Source organism: Rhea americana, unplaced genomic scaffold, assembly GCF_003343005.1.
Source record: "Rhea americana isolate MKP2758 unplaced genomic scaffold, rheAme1 scaffold_136, whole genome shotgun sequence".
In the NCBI taxonomy this organism is placed as follows: domain Eukaryota; kingdom Metazoa; phylum Chordata; class Aves; order Rheiformes; family Rheidae; genus Rhea; species Rhea americana.
The window spans coordinates 1,313,139-1,339,986 of NW_028185439.1; the positions used below are offsets into that span (position 1 = coordinate 1,313,139).

Genomic DNA, 26,848 nt, shown 5'->3' on the forward strand with positions numbered 1-26,848 from the left:
ACACAAAAAAATCCCCTCAAAACCAGCTGTTTAAGACACCCATAAAATCCTGACTCTTTTTGAGTAAATCTTAGAAACAAGAACAAAACCCAGTGACATCTTTCCCACTCCTCTCAAAGAATCTGAGTTCAGCACCTGAGTGAGACTGTTGACTCACTCTGCTGGAGTCACGCTGCTGACTTGGGGGAGAGTGTCCCTGCTCTGCTGTTACTCTGCACCTCCAGGTTAGTGTGGCTGCTCTCCAGGTCCCACTGAAAGGGAGGGTGGGACAGACTTCACCCACCTCATGGACTGCATAAATCAGAAGGAGAACACACTCCATTTGGTGGGGCTGGTGGGGGCCCAGAGCGAAGGTTYGGTGGGCAGCCTACGAAAGCTGGAGAGCAGGCTCAGGGATGCTATACAGATTGTTATGGCTTCCTGAAAATCCTTGTCTTTCAGTGGGGACAGCGCCTCCCCTTTCACCTTCAGGCCCTCTCTGGAGGGCTTGCCTGGGAGGCTCCAATCCAGAACATAAGAGTTCYGTGGATTATGCAATTAAAGTTTACAGAAAGCTTGTTTTCCTCTGTGTTATTAGCTATGCATCACTGCAATAGCCAGGAAAACATATGAATCTGGTGGATGGCTATTTATTCATCATATAATTCTTCACTCCCCCATAGTTAAGTCACATTTCTCTGCATCCTCCCAGGAAAGGACAAACAGAATGAGACACATCTGCTGAAGATGAAACACTTTCTGCTCAAAAGAACTAACTATGCCTAGTCAGGAAAAAAATAGGCCTTTTTTTAGTAAATACATGACAGTTATACACTGTACATAGCAATGCCCACAGACAGCTCCCATGTGATCCTTTGGCATTGACACTGAGTTTCATGCTTGTGGGTACCCTACGGTTCAACATTAGCAAGCCCCAGACCTGTTTTAGCACCATTAAAAACATATACTATTTCTGAGATACAGACAGGAAAAAAAATACAAGCATCAACATGTAAAGTGCTTCTGATTTTCTACTTACTAAGGGCAACAGCCAGTAATAATTCATGAGTGATTATTTTTTCTTTTACTTACTAGGACATGTCATCTGGTTAAGAGCATCTGTGCTCTGCTGCCTGCTGTCCTTGTATGGGGTCCTGCTACTGTCCATCCCCCTAGCAGATGACTGAGCACTGGCTGTGTCAGCCCTCCAAGAGCTGGATGTGCTCCCTTTGGATGCGCTCCCTTTAATGTATTATTAACTATGCAATGCATTACATGCATATGGTGCTTCTCAGACAAAACACTGCTTACCTTAGTACTAGGAGTGCAAAGATATTACCAGGTCAGGTGCTGTGCTCATGATCTGAACTTGCCAAAGTGATTTCCATTAGTTTTGAATTGAGTCCTCAGAGATTCCCAAACCACCAAGCATTCAACAGATAATTCAGGCAGTATTAGGCTGACTTCATCCCTAGCATATAGAAATCTTCGACAACACGGAATCTGGCTCTGCCTTTTCCATCAAGAGCATTTTTTCCCCATTGGAAAAGTGCTTACCATTGGGTAATTCCCACTGGAAAGAGTGGAGCAATAGTTCTACATAGGAACCAACAGCATTCAAAAAACCAGAATATTTTGGAAAAAGTATTTTGAGAATAAATCAATGTGTACACCTTGCTAACACATTTTAGCAGCATTTTTTAAGAAGCTGCAACACCACCTGCTCCTCAATAAATCCCCTTCTCAATTCTTCTCATTTACTGATGTAACCAATATGCTCTGTTTGGAGATGGAGCCCCCCAGCCCAGATGGGATGGAAATTTCACTGGATGCATAGTGTTCTTTTTTCTTTCTGTTAGAGGCCTTGGTTCAAGTAGGAGAGTGCAAACTAAGCAGCTAGTAGGAGGAAGTGGGAAAGTTGGAGTCATTTCAAATTTTTTTATGTTACCCAGTAATTAGCTGTGAATTAGTAATTAGTTAATTATGATCTCCAAAGGTCCCTTCCAACCTAACTGATTCTATGATTCTATGAACTAATCAAAAAGTCAGATTTCTTTCTAGGACAGTTTCTACTATTTTGAAAGTTTTTTTGAAAAAAACAATCAGAAATAAATGTAACATAATGCATATTAGATTTTAAACTTTAGCTAAAACTAAGGCTATGACCTGCCAAACAATACAATTTTTTTTAGACAAAATATATTTGAAATAACCATATTATGAAAAAAAATATTGATGACTACTTAGCTGACTCATAGCAAAATAATGCCAAATTATTTGTGAGTATTCCTCTGTTAGCAGCAATGTGAAGACTTATTTTGAAATCCTCAGGTAAACTCCCTGCTTGTTTTATACACGAGTAGTTGATTAAAATAGGACTGCTTGAATGAATAAGCAATTAGGATCTGATTACATTCAGGTAAACTGTAGTAGGCTTTCTTTTAAAGAATTAATAAATGATTCTCAGCTGATGTCTTAACTGTTCTCAGAAGGTGATTCATCAAGGTTTCTTACCCCACAGTCACACACTGAACTTCTTTCCTCAGTGCTGTGGTGCTGATTTTTAACAGATTGCAACAAAGTCACTTCTTTATAAAATCGTCTTGAACACAGTYGTCATAGTTCCTTACTCATATAATAAAAATCATGCAAATATATGTTTAGTTTATGCTAAAGACAGGCTCACTTAAATAAGGGAATTGATGTTCATTTACTTTGGTGTGAATGAAGCCTGCTGCAATGTTTCTAAATGTGATCTGCTCTTATTGCAAATCCAAGCCCCTCTAAAATCAGGAAGCAACGCTTTTACATTTGCTCTGTGACAACTGCACGCTAATGATGATCTCAATTCCGCTGCACATTTAGCTGCTCTAAGAGCTGTATTTTTCTTAGCTACCCATTGCTTGGATATTGTCCTGTACAACATACAAGCATTCCACAAACAACTACAGCTTCTGCTCATTTCTATGTTAGAAAAAGATGATACTTTCTGGATAATTTTTAAATAATTACAGAGTGAGAGAAGGAATTCTTAGGGAAAACTGCTTAGTAGATAGAGGCTACTTTAATGCATGGTAACTGGGAGAGTTTACTAGTGCCTAGGGCTGGATGCTCATCCCAGCTGCTTTCTGATTCCATTATGGAGCAGGACAGAACTGTATGTAAGCTCACCCCATGAGCCAAATTTCACATAAAGGAAATTAGGGCATGCAGTCTGCACAGGAGCTGCAATTTGACCTAAAATCTGTCTGACTGGCAAACCAAAGCTAGTCTGTGCTGCAGCACACATTAATTGGCCAGTGTAAATGAAGTTTTAGTCTTCCATAATGCATACGTTTAGATCCTGTAGAGCACAAAAGCATTTGCCTATCTTCAGTGGGATGTGTGGCATACCCATACGTGAACAGGGAAGAACTGAAGTGCATGGTTAAATTATTTAGTAAGYAAGGGCTTTAGTATTTAGTAAAAAACAACATACACGGATATGGTCAATAAGGAAATACATTCTTCTACAGTAATACTAGGTAGACCCCACGTCAAAATTGGTTAAAGACAAAACAGCAGCTTCTTACAACAGAACGTGGACTACATCACTACAAATTTAAGTCTATGCTTATAAAATCTAATCTGACTTTTAGGGGGTTGTAAGTATGTTCTCCCTCATTTCTCTTTTAGAAGTCTGTATTGTGTTCTTAGAGATCTGTATTTATACACGTTTATTTTTAAGAATGAAGCACATATTTTACAACAGATTTATGGTCATTTGGTAAATCTTAATTATTGTAAATTTTTTTTCAGGCTTAAAAACTGCCTTGCATGTGAATACAACTCATGCAAAATCCTTATGATATGCTTACGGGGAAGAGGACTATCCATCATGAAGACACTCTTCACATAAGTCTGTCTAGCCCAACTGCACCTTCATGTGTAGCACTTTCATGGTAACTTTCTATTACCCAAAGACCTTCTAAATACAAGTGAATTCGACTTACATTCTCCCTTTTGGCTTCTTTTCCCACAAGGGAGCTATAGATTTTTCTGGGCTTCCCTATATAATACATGTGGAATATTCTTCCTAGCTATATGTGCCCATCATTCTTCAAATCCTGCATTACAATTCTTTCATTAGCTTTCCATCTATCCAGCCATCCATCTGAACTGAAAAGATGCATATGGATACAGCAGTAAATCCAGCTCACTGTCTCTTGCTACTACAGCCCTTCATCATCCATGACCCTTTCCCCATCTTGCTTTCATCCTGTGCTACATTAGCCTGAAATTGTTTTAAACTCTAGGGAAAAGAAGCAGCCATGTAAAAAAACAAACAAACAAACAAACAAACAAACAAAAAAACCCTCCCCACTATTTGTATATTATAGTAGTGCCTGTAGCCTTCAGTAACTTTGGATACCTCTTTTGCAAAGCAGCATACACATACATTGCAAATGAGAGTATCTGCCTCAAGAGTTTACAAGAAAGTCAAGACAGGGAGTAGGAAAATGTTCCTGTTCTCCTTTTCCAAACAGGAAGGTGAGGCTTCAAGAAATCTGGGACAGATACAGCATTCAAATATAGATGTTTGTCCAGGATCATAAGCATGGCTCCTGCCTTTACCTGACAACCAGCAGGAACACTTACAGCACTAGAGTAAGCAGTGAAAGCTTAGCTAAAAATCAGGAAGATGCATTTGCAGTAGAAAATACAATGGACARGACAGATGATACCCTGGCATTCCTAGCAACAGGAACAAGAAACTAGTAAGCAAAAGAAAGAACACTGGTGCAGAGATTTCCTCTCCATCCTTAAAGGGTTGAAGTTGATGAGAGAATATATATGCCATGGACATATAAAATAGAGATTTATATGTACAAATATACAATAGGAAATAGTCCGTATACAAATACTTACATGTAAAAATAGCTTTTTACTTTCTCCTCTTTATGATTTACAAAAGCATACAAAGTTTCCTGTTGGTTAATGTTTAAGTAGTGTGAGTAAACCCTGTGTGTCTTGTTCCACACATACTTCTTTCAAGTTTTCACAGTATTGGCTACTACAGTGTTGAATCTGACATTCTAGATATTAAAATATTCTTAGGACATATTCTAAACTTAAAGCATCTTAAGCACTAATTTAAATACAGTTTAAATAAACCTCACATGTTTAGTTGATATATGGTCATATTACAGATGAGTCTGCTGCAGTTGAAAACCTTCCATGAGAGTAAACTTGGAACTATGTATTCCAACTACAGACTAGCATACTTTAAAGTTCTTGAACTACCTCTGATATGCAGACAATACTCTGAGGTGGTGAGTTCTTTCAACTCCATCTGAAGCAGTGCAATCTGAGAGAACTCAGTATTACAAATTGTCCTCATTAGGAAAGAGGATGCACAGAACAATCTGCCATCAGATCCAGACATGCCGTCACGTTCTTCAAATACCCAACAAACAAGAATATATGGCAAGTACCATTCCTTTTGCATTAAGAATAAATGCTCTGTAGCATTTTTCATCAGCAAAGTGCTTTATGGACTTAAATTAATCCTCACATCTCCCTTGTGAGGCAAGTATATACTATCCCTGTTTTTAAAGATAGAGAAACATGGAGGGGTAAAATAAATTATCATGGCTGCAAGGGAAATACTGATCAAACTGGCTGGTTTTAGAGTTTGGATGTTGGAGCTCTAAGCAACTCAAAGGCATGACAGCACTGAATGGAGATGTTCGTGAGATAGCTTTACACTACCTTGGGTGCTGGTAGCAGTTTAGTTGTAATAACCAAAGGTTGAGCCTGGGCTGCAAAACACAGTTGCTGCTAAGTGCCACACTGCTGCAGCTACACTGCAGTACAGCAGTCTCAAAAAGCACAAAACACATTATCCAAGGTGGTGCAGCCTGACCRGACTGAAATGGAACTGCATTTTAGAAGTTTTGGATTACCCAAGAGCCTTGACCAAAGCATATCTTTTCATATCAGTCAGCTGTGTGCAGCGCAGGAACTATGTTCAGCCCATCTGTAATTTTACCCTATATGCAAGYGCTCACATGTATCAATGTATTTTGGCGGGTCTTAAAATTTACTCACTTACAGATAAGACAAGTAGCCCTCAAGGTCTGTATATTTCCTTATATTTCCTTTGTGGAAAATTTCTGCTAATACTGCRAATCTAAGTAGTATTGCAGTACTATTAGTACTGCAAAAGAGCTGCAAATACTAATTTTAATTAACTAAGGCAATGGAAAAGTTTTAAAGGACTGCCATGTTCTCTGTGTGCCTGTGCACCTGTATATACTGGAAATCACAGCTTTCTAACTGCTGTTGTCTTGAAGTAATATCCAGTTACAGTATAAAGTGCATTATGTAGAGTAAAACCCTAACAAATAACAAGTGAAGTGTCTGGCTTCCACAGACTGATTGATTTTGCTTAACAGCTGAACCATCATCCTCTTTCTTTGTCTCCCAGATTTTAGTTTAGTGTTACCAAGGCTGAGAAAATCCAGTCAGATGTAAGCAAAATTATTGTAAACTGAGACATTTTTGTAAAATTATACTATTAAGGGGAAGTTAAGAAAACCAGCATCAAGACACTGTCCAGTTGGGGTGCGTAAATATTATTGTGTGCTTCTTGGCCCATTTAGCAAATACTTTCTTTTCCGTGATAAACCGATGGCCTCCATATGGAGCATTTTCATGCAGAAAGTACTCCTCGCACTCATCTCTTCCTGGCTCATAATAATGGTAGGGAACTTTTCGAAAGCCTTCTGACCTAGGGGGGAAAAAAATAAAAGTTACACTTTATTATTTCCAAGAAAAACATTAACATACACTGCAGCTGATTTCACTGAAATGCTTTTCATGTGTTGCTTCCTGAGTGCTTTTGCCGAATTGCGTAATGGCTTTCATTATAACATGATTTGTATGCATTTTACTACAGAGAGTGAAGCTAAGTATACTGATCATAYACTGATCTCATCCTTCAGCAAGAAGCTGAGAGGCAAGCCCCTAGGGATACCACACATTTTGTGTAACCTGGGGCAACCCTTAGCCCATAATGCTTCATCTCTAAGCAAAGTCATCTCATTGGATAATCCTAGCTTGAAACTGGTTCTTGGGCTGGCTGAATARGGCAGTTATAAGAATAATACACATTATAAGTAGGTAATGCAGTCAGAATCGCAGCTTTAAGGAAACCCATCCTTGCTGTCAACGGACTGAAGTGCTATCATGCCGTTAACTGGTTTTACATCAGGGCTACGTAATGCCACTCTAYGAGGACAACTTCAGTCCTGTCACCCCTCCTCTCAGGGTGCCTACTGTGTTTTCATAAACAAAGAACAACATATGTTCATTCCATCTGGATGATTCACTCATTCAGTGGGATCTGCAAGTTCTAAAAAGTCAGTCTCTAATGTTAAGATAGCCTAATTAAACAGCTGTGCTCAAAAATCTGACTCAAGTTCCTTTTCCGATGGTATGCCAGGAATGAATCCCACACTGGCACGACACAGAATATGGAGTGAAGATCTGTGTAAGACTTCATTCTAGGTCCTGAGGAATCCTCTTACTGGTTACATGCAAGGCCTGAACCAGTCTGGGTATAGAAAAATAGACTTGCAGGACTACTGTATATTGTTTATGACACTCTCTGCTTTTGCAAATGAGGAATATGTTCATATTATATTTTGCTACCTTATGCAGTAGATTAAAGCATTTAACTTGGACTTTTAAAATTGTGTTTAGAGTTATACTTCTGAGAATAGGATTAATCCATTGTCACTGTAAGGTCACTAACAGTAGTTGGTTGGAATTTATGTCAGTTTACTGTGATAAAGCTTGAAGGTCTTGTTTTATTATCTAATTAGAAACCCCCTACTACTCAAAACAAGCCATATATAACCTAGAAAGTTCAGATAGGTTGCTCAATGGTGGTGAAATGTAATTTCAGGTAACTATCTTGAGCTAATCAGTTTCTTTCACTTCCAAGTGTATTTGGCATTCAGAGAACTAATATATTAGTATTTCCTCTATAAATTTGTTTTAGCACTAAAAGTAAGTACATTTTGTTAAAAGAATATGAACATGTTTTGTTTCCATATAACTCAGAAACTGCAAAAGATCTTTGATTAAAAATAGTTCCTTATGACATCTCCTGTTAGATTTGGTAAATGTTTTTATTTTATCAACAGCAAATGCCACATCAGGGGTAAATGTGCTGACAATACAGTGTCACATCAATGCAAACATTGGGAAGTGGCTACCTGATCCATTTCTTAGATTTACAATATTAAAATCAATTGTGAAATTTTGACAAGACATCAGAATTGCAGATRCATGAAAATAATTTCCTGTGATCTTACTTGCAGTAGGTGTCATTTATCATCCCATAGACATGAATTCCATAGCAGGCATCCATAGCCAAAATCAAGGTAAACCAGCCTGTACTGAGATATGAACCTGACTGGACTCTGTAAAAATATAACATACACAAAACAAATTGCAATGAGAAATTATCAACACTTTATCAAAGAAATATAATCTATTACCTGGGACAAAAGGCATTAAGTAACTTGACGATCTGTCAAAAATGTACAATTACTTTGAATTATTTATAGTTAGGCTCTCATTCTTGCCAGCTTGGGGCCTCAAGATATGTTCACAGAAAATGTACCATATTAAATAACTGAAGTCAAACAATGTTATGTCCCTTAAAACAGAAAATAATTTATTTGTACATTTGAAAAGTAGAGATCAGTGGAGTGTGTAAAATGAGAAATTCAGAGACACTTCAAGAAATCAAACTTACCAGAAATTAAAATTCAGGCAGAGTATGAGCTGTATGCATGTAAGTACTTACCATCCTCTTTCGCAAACAAAATCTAATTTTCAGTGGGCTACCCTCAGCCTGAAAATTCACAGCTGAAACTTTTAAGATCATTTTGGCATGAGACCAGCTAATACAAAGTTTTAAAAAATAAAACTTTGTGCAAATCCCTTAACATAAGTGTGTGTTATGTGAGCAAATATATACATTGTTAATTACAAATCAAATCCTGTTCACTCTAGTTACACTACTGTTACTGATGGGAGGACTGGGAGTCAACAGAACTACCCATATAATCTGGGCAAGCAAGACTTACTGCTTTAAAACCTCATAAATAACAACAATACACTTAGCACTCACTGTTTAAAAACTGGTTGAAGTCCAACTTCTTGCATGTATGGCTTTCAATTCCACTGAAATCAATGAAAATTATTTGCTAAGAATTATCAAGAATATGTCTAAGTTCCAAAGAAAGATATCACCAAAGTCATGAACAAGCTAAATACAGCCCTGACTTTGGCATGGTTTAAGAGAGTTGGGTGTGTGTGAGAGGAAGGGATAGTTTAGGTTTGTACTGCATCTTTTAGCTCTCGGCTTTTGGCTACAGCAGGGAGCAGTCTGTTCTCTGTCATTAGTTAAAGCAGACTAAGTTTGCACTTAATTACATTTTGCTGTGAAAAAACTCTCAGGGAGCCCTGTATGGGTATCCATTTTCCCCCAAAACAAAATCTTTTTAAAATATTTTCATCCTGGGGTAGAAATAAAGCTTTCATGTAAAAAAAAAAAAAAAGTCTAGACAGGAATTCATCTGGCCTCCAGTACCCGGCTTTCTTTCCTGTGAGGCAGAAGAATCAATTTCAGATGTTTCTTCCTGGTTCAGAGCCAGGATGTACCATGGTATCCCACCTTCCAGGTAATTCTGCCAATTTTGGTTTGTGGCTGAGACTCTGTATTACTTCCTTGCTCCTCCTTGTTAAGTTTGACTAAATACTAATTAAGAGTATGGGCAAAAAAAGTGATTGTACATCCTCTATAGTGGTACATAGTTGACAYGTACAAGATTGAAATTCAAACTGCTGCTCTGGTGAATACTTAGTATTATGAAGTGGAGGAAAGCTCCAYGAGGTGTCTGTGAAGTATCCATTTCAGAATACTCAGTATCAAGACTAAATTAGGTAGAGTAGGAACCTTAACTCTGGTCTCTGAAGCCAAGGTAGAAGGCCCTCCCTGCCAGATGACTGCTTTTTCTGCAGTATTCCTTTTCTCCCATCTCACCACCAAATTTCAACCTGAATATAAAAATAGAATGTTCATTCCGAAAGAAATGCCAGTAGATTCTAATTCAGACTTTTTTTTTTCTTTTGGTGAAAACCTGTTTTGTCACAACTTCTTCAGTTTCCAGAGTTTTTCTATACTAAAGAACACTCAAAAGAATTTGAGTTACATCTTCTCTTCCTTGTCCATGTCTAGCATCCCTCAGGAGTTAGATGATGTGGATTTCTATACCTACCTTTCCTGGTAAGATTTTGCTGAGGAAACTCCTAATTAGCTATTGAGCTGCCTTTGCCGATTAAAGGACCATTTTGGAAGCTAGAAAAGGAGCATTAGCTTTTAACTTAGTGCTGAAGAATGACATGTTGGAACAAAAGGCAAGGTGGATACCAACTATAATTGTCCTTCTTTAATTGACACCTTTATGGCCATGAAACTATACATCTCTTTATCTGTCCCTCTAGGATCTTCATTTCTTCAAACAGAGCATTTTGCCTGCTATCTAGCAAAGAGAATTCCCAATCCAATTGATGCTATTTCAGAGTAACATTCTGCCATATTAAAAAGCTGAATTGCTTCTAACTTGCTTTCCTCTCTTACAACAGAAGAACACTAGCCTTGAGCTTTTAAAGCTAACCATTTAGAATCATAATAACCATTTATAAGAACACTATGAAGATCAGGACCCTTCCAATAATGGGGGTTTACTGGAGAGCAGTATATTGACAGTAGCATCTGAAATTTGCTATACTCAGGAGTAAGAAGGAATTAAAAAAAAATTAATCGATATTTCATGTCTTGTTTTAACACCATTGAACCTTAGTCCTCTCGTCTATATACTACGCTGGCAGGATAAATAAAAACAGCAGAGTGAGTTCCCAGATACCTTCCCTGGGAGATGAAGTACATGACAGAATACAGATTATGTACTTTAAAACAAAGCACTTATATTCCTCCCATTTTTTCTTCTGAAGATATATGGGAATATGAAAGAATACAGTTAAACAGTGGGGATTCTGGATGATTTGGTAACACTTTAGAATTCAATCTGATACTGTAAACATACTTTCGACATTCTAATGAAWGCAATATTAGAAGTACAAAAACAATTTTAGCTGTCCCTAAAAAGTCATAAATCTCTGAATACCTTTTAAAATATCATCCCGTAAAACTGTAGTGCAAAGCAATGTCTCCACTGCTGCTGTTATGCTAAAACTGTGCACTCAATTTCTTTCTCTATAGGAGAGTTTTACATGCTTTTGTCCAGGGCTTTTTGAGACTCATTTGAAAGAATCCCTCTTGCTACAGGAATTGCATTCAAATTTCAAATCGTACACACTGAAAGTAAAAGAATTCACCATTTTTGTATAGCATAAGMCTTGGCTTCTGCACAAATAGGAAGGAAGAAGTACATTAATCCTAAAATAGGGAAAATACAAGTTTAAGCATGCTCTGTGGAAATACTGTAGGCAAATCTATTGCGATATATGCATATACAGCAAATCCAAAATTGTTCCCTATGGCTCAGAGTGACTTTTTCTTTTACTCTAAAATTAATGGGGCACCAGATCTAGTCAGGAAATTGTCTCAACAGCTCAAGAGAAAATAATGTTCAAAAAACACATTTAAAAAGAAGATGGCTTTGCATTCAAGACATGATCTACAGCTGGAAGCAGCAATAAAAAGGCAAGGCTCACCAAAAGTTACTTTGTTCATCATGAAAATAAAAGCTTATTTTGCATACTACTTCCTCCATTATAAGAGTTTTTAAAGAAATGTGAGTTACTGCAATATAATTCATTCTGCTAAGTACCATTCAGCATTTCAGAAAAGTACATAGGCATACACTTACCTTTAAACACATGGATAGAGCAATGGAATCAGTTTAATTACAATGCCTGAAAGAAAGTGTATGCTTGCCTATCTTGCAGGCATCTTCACTTCACTAAGTGAAGGCTTATGCTTAAAATGTCATTATTTCATCTCAGAATATAAAACTAAGCTCCCAGATTAAAAGTTATTTGCAAATTTCAAGCCTCAAAACATTGAATTTGTATTTTAGCAGTTCTTTCTGTAAACACCAGTAGAAAAAATGGACTGCAATTCTTCATAGTGCCTTAAAAAGGGTATTTCCCTCCATAGTTTAGAAGTAAATGGTAAAAAGCAGGTCTAGGATTGCTGTAATAGTAGTGTGTGATACAGAAAACCTTATATTCATTCTGCTTACTTAAAAATAAAACTATTGCTTTAGTTTTCCAATATTCTATGAAAACCATGTGAAATTGATAAAAGAAGATGGAATAAAGAATGTTGCTTACACAAGTTTGGGAGATCAAAATTCATCTTCTTTGAAATCTATAACCTTGCCTTGTGTAGGCTAAACAAAGGAAAAATTGATTCCTTCTCTTATCAGGGGAAAATAGAGGTGCATCAAATTTTTTTTAATGATCAAGGGCAGGTGAGTTGGGTAAATGTTTTGTTGTCACTTGAGTTCTGATTTTACTATAAAATTCCAGGAAGCTGTTTTCTTTATTCAGTTGTTCCAGGATTTTTTATGTGTACAATCAGTTCTAGTTTTATGGTTCAATGGATTGTAATTTCCAGTGGGGACTTTAGTAGTAAAAAAATTAAAAATTAAATAAAAAAAGTTTGTTAAGGTGGAGACAACCTGTCGACAAGTAATTGTAKGTCAATTCCAGAAAATAATTCGGAGCCTGTATTTCTATTCTTTACTTGGATAAATTAGGGAGTACAGAATGTCAATTAAGAGTGTTAATTAAGATGAAAAACTAAAAAATTTAGGACTTCAAGAAGGCATTAAGTAACAGAGAGCTTCTCAGCAGCATTAACTAGACACTTTCTTGAGTAGTCTCAAAATATTTCAGTAAAATGAAATTCAACATTTACAGATTGAAATGACAAGATTTTTCAGGCCAATTAATTGACAAAAAATATATCTTTTCATAAAGGCTGTTTATTGCCTGTAATCCTCACTTCGTGCTACTACGAAACTATTGAACCAGCAGCAGTTTTATTTGCAGCAGCTTGAGTGATCCCTTGATTAATAAATAAATATAAATAAAGCTGTTGGTCTAAACAAATTGAAAGTCCTGTGATCCACAGAATGGGGACTTCATAATGTCAGAGGTCCCTGCAACATGCTAAAAGATTTGTAAAAACACTTTGAAATGAACAGAGATATTTTCAAGGACTATGTCAAGATTAGCGTAGACTGTGTTCAGGGAGACATGCCCTTGGTGTTTCTGAATTTGTATCTCCAGTGCATCAAGATAACCCCCATCTTCAGGGAGGCATCAGTGCATTTTGCATGTGTTTTGCATGGCTCTGTGCCACTTGTCCTGTGTCAAGCTCGTCTCTGACTGATCCTCACAAATGAAGATAGAAGGCATATGGCCCTGCCGTGCCCACTAGCTCTACCTGTCTCAGGGCTACTGAAATTTTTTGCATTGCTGAATATCAGTGTGTTTCCTTACAACTGAAATGATATGGAGAACGTATCTACTASCACAAACTGATGATCCAACAATTAATTCTAAACTAGTCAAATTAATGCTACCCTTCTACTTAGGTTGACCGAGATTCCTCTTTTTCTTAAGGAAGCATCTCTGAATATAGCTGCTGAATAGCTCTTTGTTTGCCAAGTTACAYGCCCTCATTCTGCAAGTCACAGGTTTGGGCTGTACCTTCCTCTGCACATGAAAGGTAGATTTGTAGATGAGCACAAGTTGWCAGGAAAATGCCCCCACCTCTGGGAGGATGGCAAAGTCTGTTTACTTCCTGTGCATCTCTCCTCTCAGGAGAATACTTACTTCTCATGCCAGAAGGATGTTTTCTGGAGAGGAAAAAGGGAAATAAATCTGATACAGGAGAGGGACAAGATGCTAAATGCTGAAGAGCATTAGCATTAGGCTAGATATAATTCTATTTTCTGTAAATCTCAGTGCTTTGTTGCTAATAATTTCATTATATACTTTCTGCAGAAAAAATAGCATAAGAAGAGCAATGAAGAAGACACAAGCACAGAGAATTGATTTTACCTGGTAAAAATCGTTGCTATTTCTGCATTATAAAGATACCTATTAGGCAGTTGTTTATCATAATTATTCACTCTTTCATACGTGTATGTGTACGTGCATGCACTTGCTTTGCATTCCATAATGATGCAGGGCAGCTAATAATATGCACCCATGCCCCTTAAGCAGTGAGCAGACTGTTTCACACATTCAAAGCCCCACATGGTGCTTCAGGTCATTCTGAAAAGTGAAACATTTATGTATGGACAGATGTTTTATTATCCATCGTGTATGGTTTTATGCAAAGCTTAAACAAGTGGAATGCATCATGAACAGCACAGACCACATTCCAGATTCAGACAGTGACTGTGCCTGACAAGATGCACCTGAGAGTGGAGAAGTGAGGCATTCCTGCCACCCTAAACACTGAGTTTGCATTTGGCAGATCATCCTTACAGTGAACCCCAAAAATAAATTGCATGCAGGTGGTATGCTAGCCAATTGACCTCCAGAAAACACAGGTTTTCTTTCTGTCTATTCTATCTGCACCAATGGAACACAGAGGACAAGGGTCCGTTGCCATTGCACTTGGCACAAAAACACAGTAAAAGGCTACTCCTAGGCCAGAAAAAAGCCCATGAGAATCTGCCCTCCCACTGTAATTTAAAAAGAGATGCAACAATTAGGGAAGTCCAATGTGAAAGYAGCCCTGAAGAAAGGACAGAAAGGACATTGCTGGATGATCACAAAAGGGAACAGAAAAATGAAGGCTTTGTATTTGACTGCATCTGCTTAAAAAAATACAACTATCTGACTTACTATTTACAATTTTTGGCAAGAAATGTGAAAACAACATTAGACATACAGAAGAATGTGTCACTGCAATTACTGAAATCAATACAGCATCTGCTTGGGTATGTAATTTAGGCATATAATTCCAATCCTCATGTTGTGTAGAGTTTTTTGTTTCCTTCCTCTCTTTCTTTGTTCTATTCAATAAATGTACAGAAACCTGGAACAAAGGAAAAAAAGAGAAAAAAAGCATAAAGCATAAAGAAACTGACCTGACTGATGCATCTCAGCTCAGTTGTGAACCCAAGCAACAAAAGAAGGGAGTTATTTCATCTGAGCTGAGTGGGCTCCTCTAAAGCGTGCACAACTGAGCTCAGGGAGAAAAGGAGCARTCCTGTTTATCAAGATTAATCATGGAGGTGCAGCTTGCTGCAAAGCACAAAGAAACAAGACTAAACGAGACTAAAAAATTATAATTGTAAACACTGCCGCCCAGCCAATATATATGTATTATTCTGAAGCTGATTCTTGTAATGGAAAATGTGTTGGCGTTGAAGGGCATCACCTGTAGAGAACAGGAGTTGCTAACTAAATTTCTTAAGACCGTTGCGCTTCTGCAGCTCATGTTGACTTCAGTCACAAATTGTCATCTGGTTACAAAGTGCTTACAAAACAGTAAACCACAAGTTTAGAATCAATAGAATGTTAGGTCATTTGTAGAAACAGATCCCAACCTCTTCCCCACTCTCCTCCGTAATCCTCTTGGCTCCAGAAACACACATTCTCTTGGTTTCTCTTGAATCCTCTTTTTCTTTCCCTAAGTACAAACTGTGGTCTGAGGTACAGTCCATGTCATYGCATGTGTTCAAATTACTAGTAAAAGATGTCTTTTGTAAGTGCCCTGGTTGCAGCTGCCACCTGGGAGCTGAAGTCAAGCAGCTTATGCTTGATAACCAACAACCTTGATGTTGCACAGAAGGAGAAATTGAAGAGTAGGACTSTGCACATCTTCACTGGCACTTGGTTTTAGTTGACAAGTGAATAGATGCTTAAATTGGAAGAGAATACTTCCCACAGAAGTATTAAATATCACCGAGAGAAACTGATCAGCAATATTTTTTCTTTTCTAATTTATATTTTTTACCGTACTAATAGCCATCACAGCTATGCAATTTTGTTTGGAAAGAAGGGAATATAAATTGACATAAGCAGATTTGAGGGCTAGGACAATTGCCATTTTTACATGCTAATTCGTCTCTTCAAAAATCACCTGGATAAAATTCACTACATCTTCAGGAAGATGGAGTTCCTCAGGAACTGCAGCTCTTCTGTCTTACCCAGCTAAGAGCTTGCCGCACAGTGCAGCTAAGTATGCTTGGAGTGTTTCCAGCAAGTGGGAGTTAATGCCAGATACACTTCCGAGGATAGTACTCAAGCCTGCAAGTTGGCTGTGGCACTAGGGCATACCCTATCCCACCATTCTTCATTTTCTGTTGGCTCATGCTAGGTCAAAGACTTACTACAAAAGAGCACGTCTCCGATGGCTGGTGACACAGGGAGTAATGGGTGAAACCTCGACACAGGGTTCATGCCTTGTGCCGTGGGCCTTTGTAGGGCAGCTCTGTGTACTCTTCACCGAGAAACTGCATCCGTGTTTCCTGAGCATTCGTTCAGCATTTTCAAACAGCATGAAAGGCAGTAGAGAAGGATTTAGGTTTTCATCCTTTGTAACTAAAAATGAATCAAAACTCAAAAGTGCACAGAATAGAAGGAAAAGAAACCCTCCAGCAATTTTTTTCCTACATCTAYATTTAAATCAATACTTTCAGTCTTAGGTCTGCACATTTTTCTCCAGGGAAGATGTAAACTAAACAGAGCTGCAGTTAATCCAGGATCCCCAAAGAGAATTAATTAAGTAGGCTTTACCACCTTTTTCTTTCAGTGTTAAAGGGCACATACTACTCCTAGCAGCATATTATACTACTCCTAGCAGCAAATTTTAGTGAAATGTATTGTAGGTGAACAAAGAAGAAATTTCTTGATTAGSTCTTACCTTGTCAAGAGAAGGTTCATCTACTTTTGACTGAAAGCAGTTTGTAGTTTCCATAAAAACATTTTCTATTAGCTATCTTAAAATTTTTAAAGCAGCAGCAAAAGAGACAGCTTTCTAAGGTCCACTGTGTATGTCTTTGACTTTGAGATCAGAACAGAGGCTATTATAAAGGTATTTCTTATAGTACTGTAGTGAAAATGAGAAAACAGCTAACATGTTTAGCTGAAGGGGGAGAAATTCTGGACCAGATACTCAGCTGACAGAAACCACACTGATGTACATCAGCTGATACCCTTTTAAATTTTCTGTAGTCTGCAGTCATTGTGTTAGTTTAATTACTACCTCTTTGATGTTAACACAGAGGGGAAGGCAGTGTTRCATTTTTTTCCCTAGATTTCATATTTATCTGGGAACTTGCCTTTTCACCAAATGAATGTGTACTCATCCACAAAAAGCTTACAAAGGACCCACCACAATATTAACAGGAAATTTCATTTGTGAAGGGAAAATAYTCTTTGAAAAAAGAGAACTCAGACAAATGAAGTCAAGATAAATAGTGCATATCTCTCTACCAGTAATTTTTCTCTCCCCCAGTGTGGTATTGTTAAGAATATTTCCAGATAGTCTGAAATTAATACCTAACAGTGATTATTTACATTACAGTAGCACCATGAATCTTCACTGTGCTATCCTAGGCACTGTACATGCACATGTGACAGATAGTCCTTGACTCAAAGACCTTACATGTCAAATAATCAAGAGAAACAGATTTTTAGGAGAAAGAACATACCCTTATCCCTAGTTCACACAGGAAACTGCTTCATACTGAGATTCCCTCCCTTATTTTTAAGATATCATAGAATCACAGAATCAGGAAGGTTGGAAGGGACCTCTGGAGATCATCTAGTCCAACCCCCCTGCTCAGCAGGGTCACCTAGAGCATGTTAGACAGGGTTGCATCCAGGCAGGCCTTGAATATCTCCAGAAAAGGAGACTCCACAACCTCTCTGGGCAACCTGTGCCAGTGCTCCGTCACTCTCACAGTGAAGAAATTCCCCCTCACGTTCAGGCGGAACCTCCTGTGCTTCAATTTCTACCCATTCCCTCTTGTCCTGTCTATGTATGTAAGTTGTAATTTAATATGAATTCTAAAGTCTCTGCACTGACTATAGTAGATAGAGTAGAATAAAACAAATGCAAAACCTTTGAGTACTATTCCATAGAAACTTCCTACAATACTTTATTGTGTTATAAGCTCACATTCTGTGAAATCAAATCCAGAGCTACAGAGAGTGAAGTGTTCTGTACATGACTATTTGTACAAACCAGAAAGTTCATTTTAGATTATGGAATATCAATATTTTTAGCAAAAACGAAATCTTAAATCCAGACAAATTATTCCAATGTGAAAAAGGAGGTAAAAATAGAAATTGCGTAGGTCTGAATTTTAATTCAAATGTAAGAGGGCATAATGTAACCCATCAGTCAAGCTTTGAAGATGAACTACTAATTAACACAGAAATTGCCTTCCCTTTTACTACTCTTTCTCCAGATTAACTTTTTTCATAATGTAAAAAAAGGAACAAAATATTTCTCTTGTCTTTTCTTTTTTTGACATACAATTTAATGAACTCCCCTCCCCCTCCCCTGTGCACACACACACACACACACACACACACACACACACACACACACAGAGGTATCATGATGTTACTCTTTGGTTTCACTGTTGAGGTCCTTGCTTAGTCTCTATGTTCCATCCAAACTTCTGAATTACAGAAACTTCTGCTTCCTTCTCCCCAGCTCTATTTACATAGGAGAGCTCTCCTCCACTGCTTTAATCTAGCTCCACATCTCATAAAAAGAAAGAGCAGATGGGAAAGGTTGAAGTCAGCCTCCCATCTTTCAGAGTGTCAGGYAGAGCTGGAATAAACCTTTTCCCTTGTTTTACTCTATGGCACAGATTCAGTGAAAACATCTTCTGGGCATGACTATTTTATCTTGACTGATTTTCAGGAATGCTGGAAAAGGACGGTTCAATGGCATTTCATTAACCCAATTTCCATCACGCTTGGAGAGTAAACAGACATGATCTGCTTTCTAAAGGGAAAACCTTTAATGTCGACGATAGCTGACTATGTTTCCGTAGCCATTTAAAACCTCTGCAGTATTGCTGGCCTAGCAGAAGGCCTCCAAGTAAGGACCGTTTCTCCTGGATACCCCCATCCAGGGTATTATAAACTGGCTTACAAGAGCTAGCTGGCTTTTCAGCAGACGTTTCTCTTTGACTTGCACTGTGGACAAAAGAGGTTGAGGTCTAAGTAGAGTCTTCCTTGAAATAAAAGCTCCCACATCCTTGGGATATGTAAGCTTTTGTTTTTATTTTGTTGTACCCTTCTGTTCACAAACAGCCACGACATTTATGCAACAGGGTCTTACAAAGGACAGATGCCTGCAGCCATTCATGTAAGCTTCTACACTGAGCCTACAACTTCAATTGCAGACAGACCTGTTAGGCAGAACAGACAATGAATAGGACATTTTTTCTCTCAAATAGTCATGGAGCAGCCTTTRTAGAAAGAAGTGATATAGCAGATAATTTAGACTAGGAGAGCAATGCCACAGAGAAGCTTATCGGAAGAGKAACGAAGGATCAGAACTGATTCCCTTCAAGTCCAGCTCATAGTTCCTTCAATACTGGACAATTTCAAATTATTTGCTCCTGGTTTTCATTGAATAGACTGCAGGAGTATAATCATACAAATGGAAGCTGGGAGAAAAATCTGCGTACTTATTAGAACTGCAGTGAAATGCACTAGAAGAGAATTCTAATGGCTTCCCTGCCATCAACTGAAGTAGCAAATTGGTTTATTTTCTTTGTGTTTCACAATGCAGCTTTTTGCAAATAGGAAAYTCAAGAATTATCAGACTAATCATCTAGTCAGCTCACTGTCAGTGTAAGCTAATGCCTAATTATCAAATATGGTGAAGAATTCAATTAGCTTCAGTGATTTGATATGTCCAGTGAACCAGTTATTACAGCATAGTCATGAAGCAGGATAGTGGTCTGCTACTTTATAAATAAATGCTCTGATTTCTCCTCTACATATTATGTTGCTCTCAGTGATGTTATCACTTCAGTGATCCCCAACCAAGATCTGGATATATTGCCAATGAAGCTCTGCAGGCAAGCAATTCTTTAGCAGGCATGAGCTATGTATCTGATAGCGTACATCAGAGCAGGCTGCTGCTGCTTTCTCTGCGTATCAAAGTTCTGGGCATCAAAGTTAACTCATATCTATATAATTTGCATTACACACATTAAAATAGGCTAGTTCATTCCAACTAGCAACCACAGCCTATTTGTTACAATGTAGATGACTCAAGACTACGTGTCACTTTCTTTGGAACATCTTTAGGGGATCAAATTGTAGAACTCAAAACTGCCAAAAATCTATTTTCTAGTTAAATTGCACAGAACCTCAGGTAACACAAACTGCTACATTGCTGGAAGGAATAGCAGATTAAAAATTAACAGTTCAATCACAGACAGTACCAGAGATAGCATCACAATTAGCTTTACAAAACAGCATCATTCTTTATGAGGCTTTTTCTTTGCCTCTTCATGCTATTTGCCTGATAAGCCCTTGCCAACAAAGACATTATACTAATTACAATTAGTTGTACAAAGTGTGGGACAACTGAAATGATTTATTGATTTTTCCCTCACAAAATAGATCTTATTTTGAATTCCAAATACACAATAAGAAAAATAAAGTAGAAGCCCCAGATGGCATGTTTATTGCAGACATGTATGAACGTGAATACACATACAGAGACATTCAATCCATTTAAAACTTTAATCTTAAAATACATGTCTGGAAAAATCAGTGCAGAGTAGGTTTTGTGCAATTAAATTCCTTTTCCCCTGAGCAGAGACTTTCAAGGTACAAAACCAAAAGCTGAACTGTCTTCTAAAAAAGTCTAAGAACTAAAAGACTTTTCTAGCAATAACTAAAAATAAAAATGTCCAGGCCAACAAATAAAAGTCTGCACATTTGTCATACAGTATGAATGTAACACCGACTAAGGTTGCATTTGATATAATCTATTATCAACATGCAATCTGCAGAGATGTAAGAATAAGAAGTTGTGTTAAATATATCATGTTTCAGTGATTCACTTCATATTCTGGCTTGGAAATAATGAAGGAATCCTTCTGCTTCACTTCCTTGGGAAGTCATTCTAATATTATCTGCAAGACCTTCCTAGGGACAGCCTCTCTGTCTTTGTCCTCCATCATGCAACATCATGATTGTTCCTTAAATCATATTAAGAATTTTCACATTAAGAGTTTGCAATCTGTGAATATCACTAGTGTTCAAAGATATTTCCATCAAGGATGTGCATGGCCTAAGAGTCTGAGTGGAACCGAATACAATGCTTGATACTTCACAGGGACCCTTCTTGCAGGCATATATATATAAACTTCTGTTGAAGTTCCCCGAAAATGCCTCAACTTACTGAAGAATAAACTGAATAGTTGTTCGAGTTTGATATTCTCCTAGTCCTTTTTATATCCTCCAAATATCTATACTCCATCTCATTCAAGAATATAGGTATTAAACCTTCTGTAATACGGATAAATTAATATAGAAAAGTAAACATGCCTAGATGACACAGCACACTCAGAAACCAATAGGTTTCCTCCCTCTTCTATGCAATGCTTTTTGTTACTAAGACTAACCATTTTGTCTTCAGTATTGCCAAGAGAAGGCATAAGCACTTAGGCAAAATACATTTCTTCTCTTTCTTTTCTGGTCTGCAAGTCAGCATAATCTGATTAGGTCTACTTCCTATGGCTTGTTCAGTCTCGTTTATCAGACACACTGGAAAATATTTCTAATAATAAGCCACTGGAAATCTGCCTTCATATCTGGTGTCAGGCTACATATAACAGAAATCTTTTCATTTTAGTTTTAAAGTATTGCCTCATTCAACAAGCTGACTTTTCGCTGACACACAATCTAACCTAAAGGCTATGGATCAGCAGGTAAATGCAGAAATTCTATTAGTTTTCAGACCTGAGGTTTACGCCTTTCATTTCAAATGAAATCAAAATCCTACACATGAATAGGTAAAGCACAGAGTAAAGACCCTTTCTTAAAACCATCCATTACCTATTACATGAGTGCAGGGAAGAAAGCAGCTTCTGCATCTTGTAGATACTGTATTTCTTGTGCTCAGTGATTCTGGCAAGCATGGTAAATAGCAGACATAAAAGAGATCCATTTTGAAGAAAAATTAAAACCATGACGAACGTTATATTAGGCAATGTGAAATCCTACTAAGGTACAAAGACAGGCATAGTCAGATATGCTTGGTATTAACAAAACCTCTCCAAGCTTGTATAAATCTGACTTGCTTGCCTAAATCCAAATTTAAGTCATAGGCAAACTCGTCTGTGCTTAAAGGGGTTTTGGAAATGAACCTCCCCATTTAGCACCAGAGTAAGGGAACAGTGCAGAATTGTGTTTTACAAAATGTGCAGAATGTTTATGAATTTTTTCCCAAACAGAAAAAGATAGGAACAGACAGAGATTTCATTTCGTTGTTATAGGAGTGCACATACTTTTGATCTGTAATCAAACTGCCTACCCAGCGTTATATATAAATACAAGAGATTTATGTATGACTGTGATACCTGGTTCCATTGTACTGTTTGCTCTAAAGAGATACGTTCACTGAGAGCTCTTAGAGCACAGGCTGATGCCTTTTGACACAGTATACAGCGTGAATCACAAAACTAACAACAGTGAATGTAGCTTGCTTCTGGTGTGGTCAAGCAGAACTTCATTGAAGTCACTGGAACCACTTGTACCAGAGCTGAATTTCTCTGTGAGATGGGTATCCTGCATATCCAGATATAAGTACATTTTGGAGATGAGCCCTGTATTAGGACCTTAAGGATCCTAAACTTGTGGAGAGAACACATCTTGATTCTAGCTTTCTGGCTCAAAGCAATTTCTTTATTACATACACAGTTACCATATAATTATGGCACACACTGCTTTCCTCCAAAACAATGGATGACTGATGTAGAGAAAGAAAATCAAATGTGATTAGCTAATCACAGTTGTGATCACCTTAAGAGACACTAGGTTTTGCTAATGTTTTATTCTGTCAATTCAGTTAAGAAAATTTTTCCATGGTCTTGTTATTTATTCATGAAAATATACTTCAGAAAAGTATGGCTTTTCCATCTTTGAAAAATTAGCTGAAATATTTTATTCAGAATATGTCATTCAGCAGTAAAGAACCTACTCAGCTTGGTGGGCTTACTCTTTGTCATTACACATACCTATTTGCCCCTTTCATTTGTATTTTGCATTTACTTGTATTTCATTTGTTTTTTCCTTTGGCAATAGTTTTCATAGCCCCTTCTTTTATTTTGCACTGACACTATCTTATAGTTTGATGATTACAAGTGAGTTGGTATTCCTTACCAGAGCTCTTAGCTATTATACTATTCTCTTCATGTATAGATTTCCCAACACTTCTCTCTCCACTTTTCCTCAAGTGAAGTAGAATTGTAGCTTTCACAGAGAAATGAGAAGAAACAGAAGTCTACTTAATATGAGAGGATTTTGCCCTATGTGTTCAGAACAAGAAATGCTACTTCAGCTGACTTTGAGGAAAAGCAAACAAACCTCAGGATGCAATGGCCAGTTCATGTCTCAGTAAAGTCAGTACTCCAATTGAATCACTTACAAAAGAATACAAAATAACTGTGATCACTCTCTTGTCTTACAAAAGACGATAATGGAAATGCTGTTTTATCTTGCCCTTCCTGAATGGTGTATGCCAGCATTGCTTCTGATTCTACATAAGAACTTTTGACAAGGAAAACGTGCTCCTCTGTACTCTCCATTCAAAGGTTGGCCTAAGTGATGCTTGATAATTGACATTCTGCTGGGATATACTAAAACCAGGGCTGCAGAAAGCTGGTATAAAATCCAGTGTCTGAGCTGCTACCATTACTTATGTTGTAACTTTCATCCTTGGTTCCTGGTAGACTGCACACACACTGAAAAATGCCGCCACTTAAGAGGGGCTATAGAAATTCTCTGATGGCATAGCAATGATGAAGGGCAACTTAGTGTAGAGATGAAGAACTGTGTATCAAGTGAACTACCCAACAGCATGGGAGGTGCTTGGTCATGCTGGTATGAGAGAAGAATACTGATATTGAGCAGTTTCCTAACACATTTTTGAATTTCCTTGGAAATCGCTCATCCAGGAATTGACTGGATCTGACTATTTAACTTGTTAGATCTGATGAGATTAGGTAGCATGGCTGCAAGTTTGTGATAAGGAGTTAAAATGTTAGGAAGAAAGTTCAGATTTCAGAAAAGCAAAGAAGCAAAACCCACAACCCTAAACTATTCATATGGAAATTATTCAATAAAAACAGATACTTCTTAAAATACTTATATAATAATTTGTATCTATCTGTTGTTATGGAAAGTACATGTATACACAAATTATTACCACATGAAGGAATGCAGACCTCTTATGTCTCCTTGCAGCTTGACTAGCATGGCTCAGGACTTTGCCATTTCAGAGTAACACCATTATGCCCTGTTGCGTTGTCCTCCCTTGTGCAGTATCCACTACTATACACTTTCTGTCATGCATTATCTCTGCAGATGTGTAAATAATATGTTCAGTTTAAGCTAACTGATACCATAAACATACATTGCACTGAGATCTACCACATGTATTCCTTGTACTTACAGTAACAAGCAAATGAGTTACCTCTTATATACTAGAGGGTCACTCTTTGTAAATATTGAGTGATTATAGTGGTGGCATTATGATACTGTTTTCCTTTACTTTGTTCCTAAGCAGATAAAAGAAATAAAAATTTACTAGTATGGAGAAGGAGTACTAATTAAACTAATTTCCTTAAAATGACTCAATCAATAAATTTCAGCAACTGTTCAGGTGCAAAAGCTTTCATGAGTACCTGAGAACAACAGTACAGATGGAGGAACATCTTCAGCTGAGCTAATGAGACTTTGCCTTTTACTTGTACAAGCATAGCCAGTGAGCTGCATTTCAGATAGGGCATTATCATTTCTCCTTTAGGCCTTGAGTAATAGTTTGCTATTATTTTAGCTTTGTATTTTTATTTTGCCTTTTTAAGCACATGCAGTGTATTAGTTTGAAAACATGATTGTTTTCACACACTAGAATAAGTTGCTCATTTCTACCTTGCAAACTACAATGTAGACTAGACAGCCTACATAGCACTTAAACGGAGCTCATATTGGCTGTAAGAAGCAGCTGGAGTGGAAGTGTTTTGTGGAGAGCAGCATTTGAAGAGATGATAGACATTACCTCACTCAATCCCCAACTACACAGAAAATGAATACATAAGACAAAGCAGATGGATGTGTGAAGCGCTCTCATTTCCCCCTGGGAAGGGTTTTTTACTTATCTTCCTAGAAAATTCTGGAATTCTCCTATAAAAAGAGAGTCTGGGATGAAAGGATAATAAATACAGAATTATCTCCTCTTGATAATTAATTTCAGTAGTGCAAGAATTATATGAAATGCAATTCAATATTGTATGAATGCATGAAAATTAATCATGGAGGAAAAAACTGCATTTTATACTACTGGTTAGAACTGAAACATTCATTGCTGAAATGCTCCTTGCAAAGGAGTTTAATACTGCAAGTAAACGAGACCCCACAGTATTATGCAAGGAATACAGGGACAAATATTACACTTTAAAAGGAGAAAAGTGGGGACCCAGGTGGACAAAACTGGGTTTATATGGATCAGCTAAATGTATACTGAGCTTACACAGCAGTTGAACTTGCGCTCAGCAGGCAGGGTATTCAGATACCTTCCGAATCTAGCTGTGTGGTAGACAGTGTTGTGCTCCAACTGTTTATCATCACCTAATGACTGGAGGTTACCAACTTAACAGTTCTGTCTGTGAAAGATGCCCATGTGATACAGGTCCCTACTCTGCTTCAAGCAAAATCAACCAGATTAGGCCAAGGTGTCTTCACTGGAAGCTAAGATTGCTTTGTACTGGGACAGTAACCCCAGCAGAGGGACAGTCAGAAGCAGTTAGAAAGTGGCCATGTTTTAGAGCAGTCCAGCCAGGACCAGGCATCTTGACCCCCAGCAGTGTACTTTCATGAGCCTGGACAGAGCAGCTTCCCAGAATTGTGTATTAATASAAGACTGGGAAAGTAATTGCATCTGAGAAGAAGAGCAGAGTATCTGATATTTTGATTATGAACAAGTAAATGGTTTCAAAAATACTTTGTGACTATAAAGACAGCTATTGAAACCAGATCTTTTTCAAGCCTGGAATAAAGCACGTGTGATAACCACATACAACAGTCATCATTCTAATGGTAATTGCCTTGCAGTCCAGGAGTCCGCTCCAGGAATCCAAGTAGCACACACAGCAATGACTGAATATCATTCAATTCACCTCTTTGTATCTTTCACCTGCCACCACATTGTTATGTACCAAAACAGTTGTTATACACCCCCACAACTCTAATGTTATACAACGGGAGAGAGTATTGCCACTAATAAACTAGTCCTCCTTAAGCATATAATGGTGAGAGCTTTTCAGTACTTTGTCTGAGGTGCTCAACTTTGTTAAAAAAATAACTGTTAGGAGAGGCAGAAATAATATTTGATATAGCAGTTGGGTGGAGGCTAATATTACTATGAGTTTTCATTCAGTGGCAGCATGTAGGAGATGAGTTCCATGCACCTGCTAKAACAGTCTATCCTTTTCTCCTATTATTAAAAAATAAAACAGTTCTGATTAAAATTCCAAAATATTTTCCAAAA

The 26,848-nt window shown here is 37.6% G+C and overlaps 1 protein-coding gene across 1 annotated transcript in view; it reads right to left on the minus strand.

Moving 5' to 3' along the window:
* Positions 1-6: 6 nt before the first annotated feature.
* ST6GALNAC3 (ST6 N-acetylgalactosaminide alpha-2,6-sialyltransferase 3) overlaps positions 7-26,848 on the minus strand; it is a 214,212-nt gene continuing 187,370 nt past the window's right edge. The window contains exons 4-5 of the mRNA XM_085298186.1: positions 8,343-8,450; positions 7-6,751 (exon numbers count right to left, since the gene is read on the minus strand). Coding sequence (XP_085154312.1) covers positions 6,565-6,751; positions 8,343-8,450 — 295 coding nt within the window. The 3' untranslated portion in view covers positions 7-6,564. The remainder of the gene's footprint in view (positions 6,752-8,342; positions 8,451-26,848) is intronic.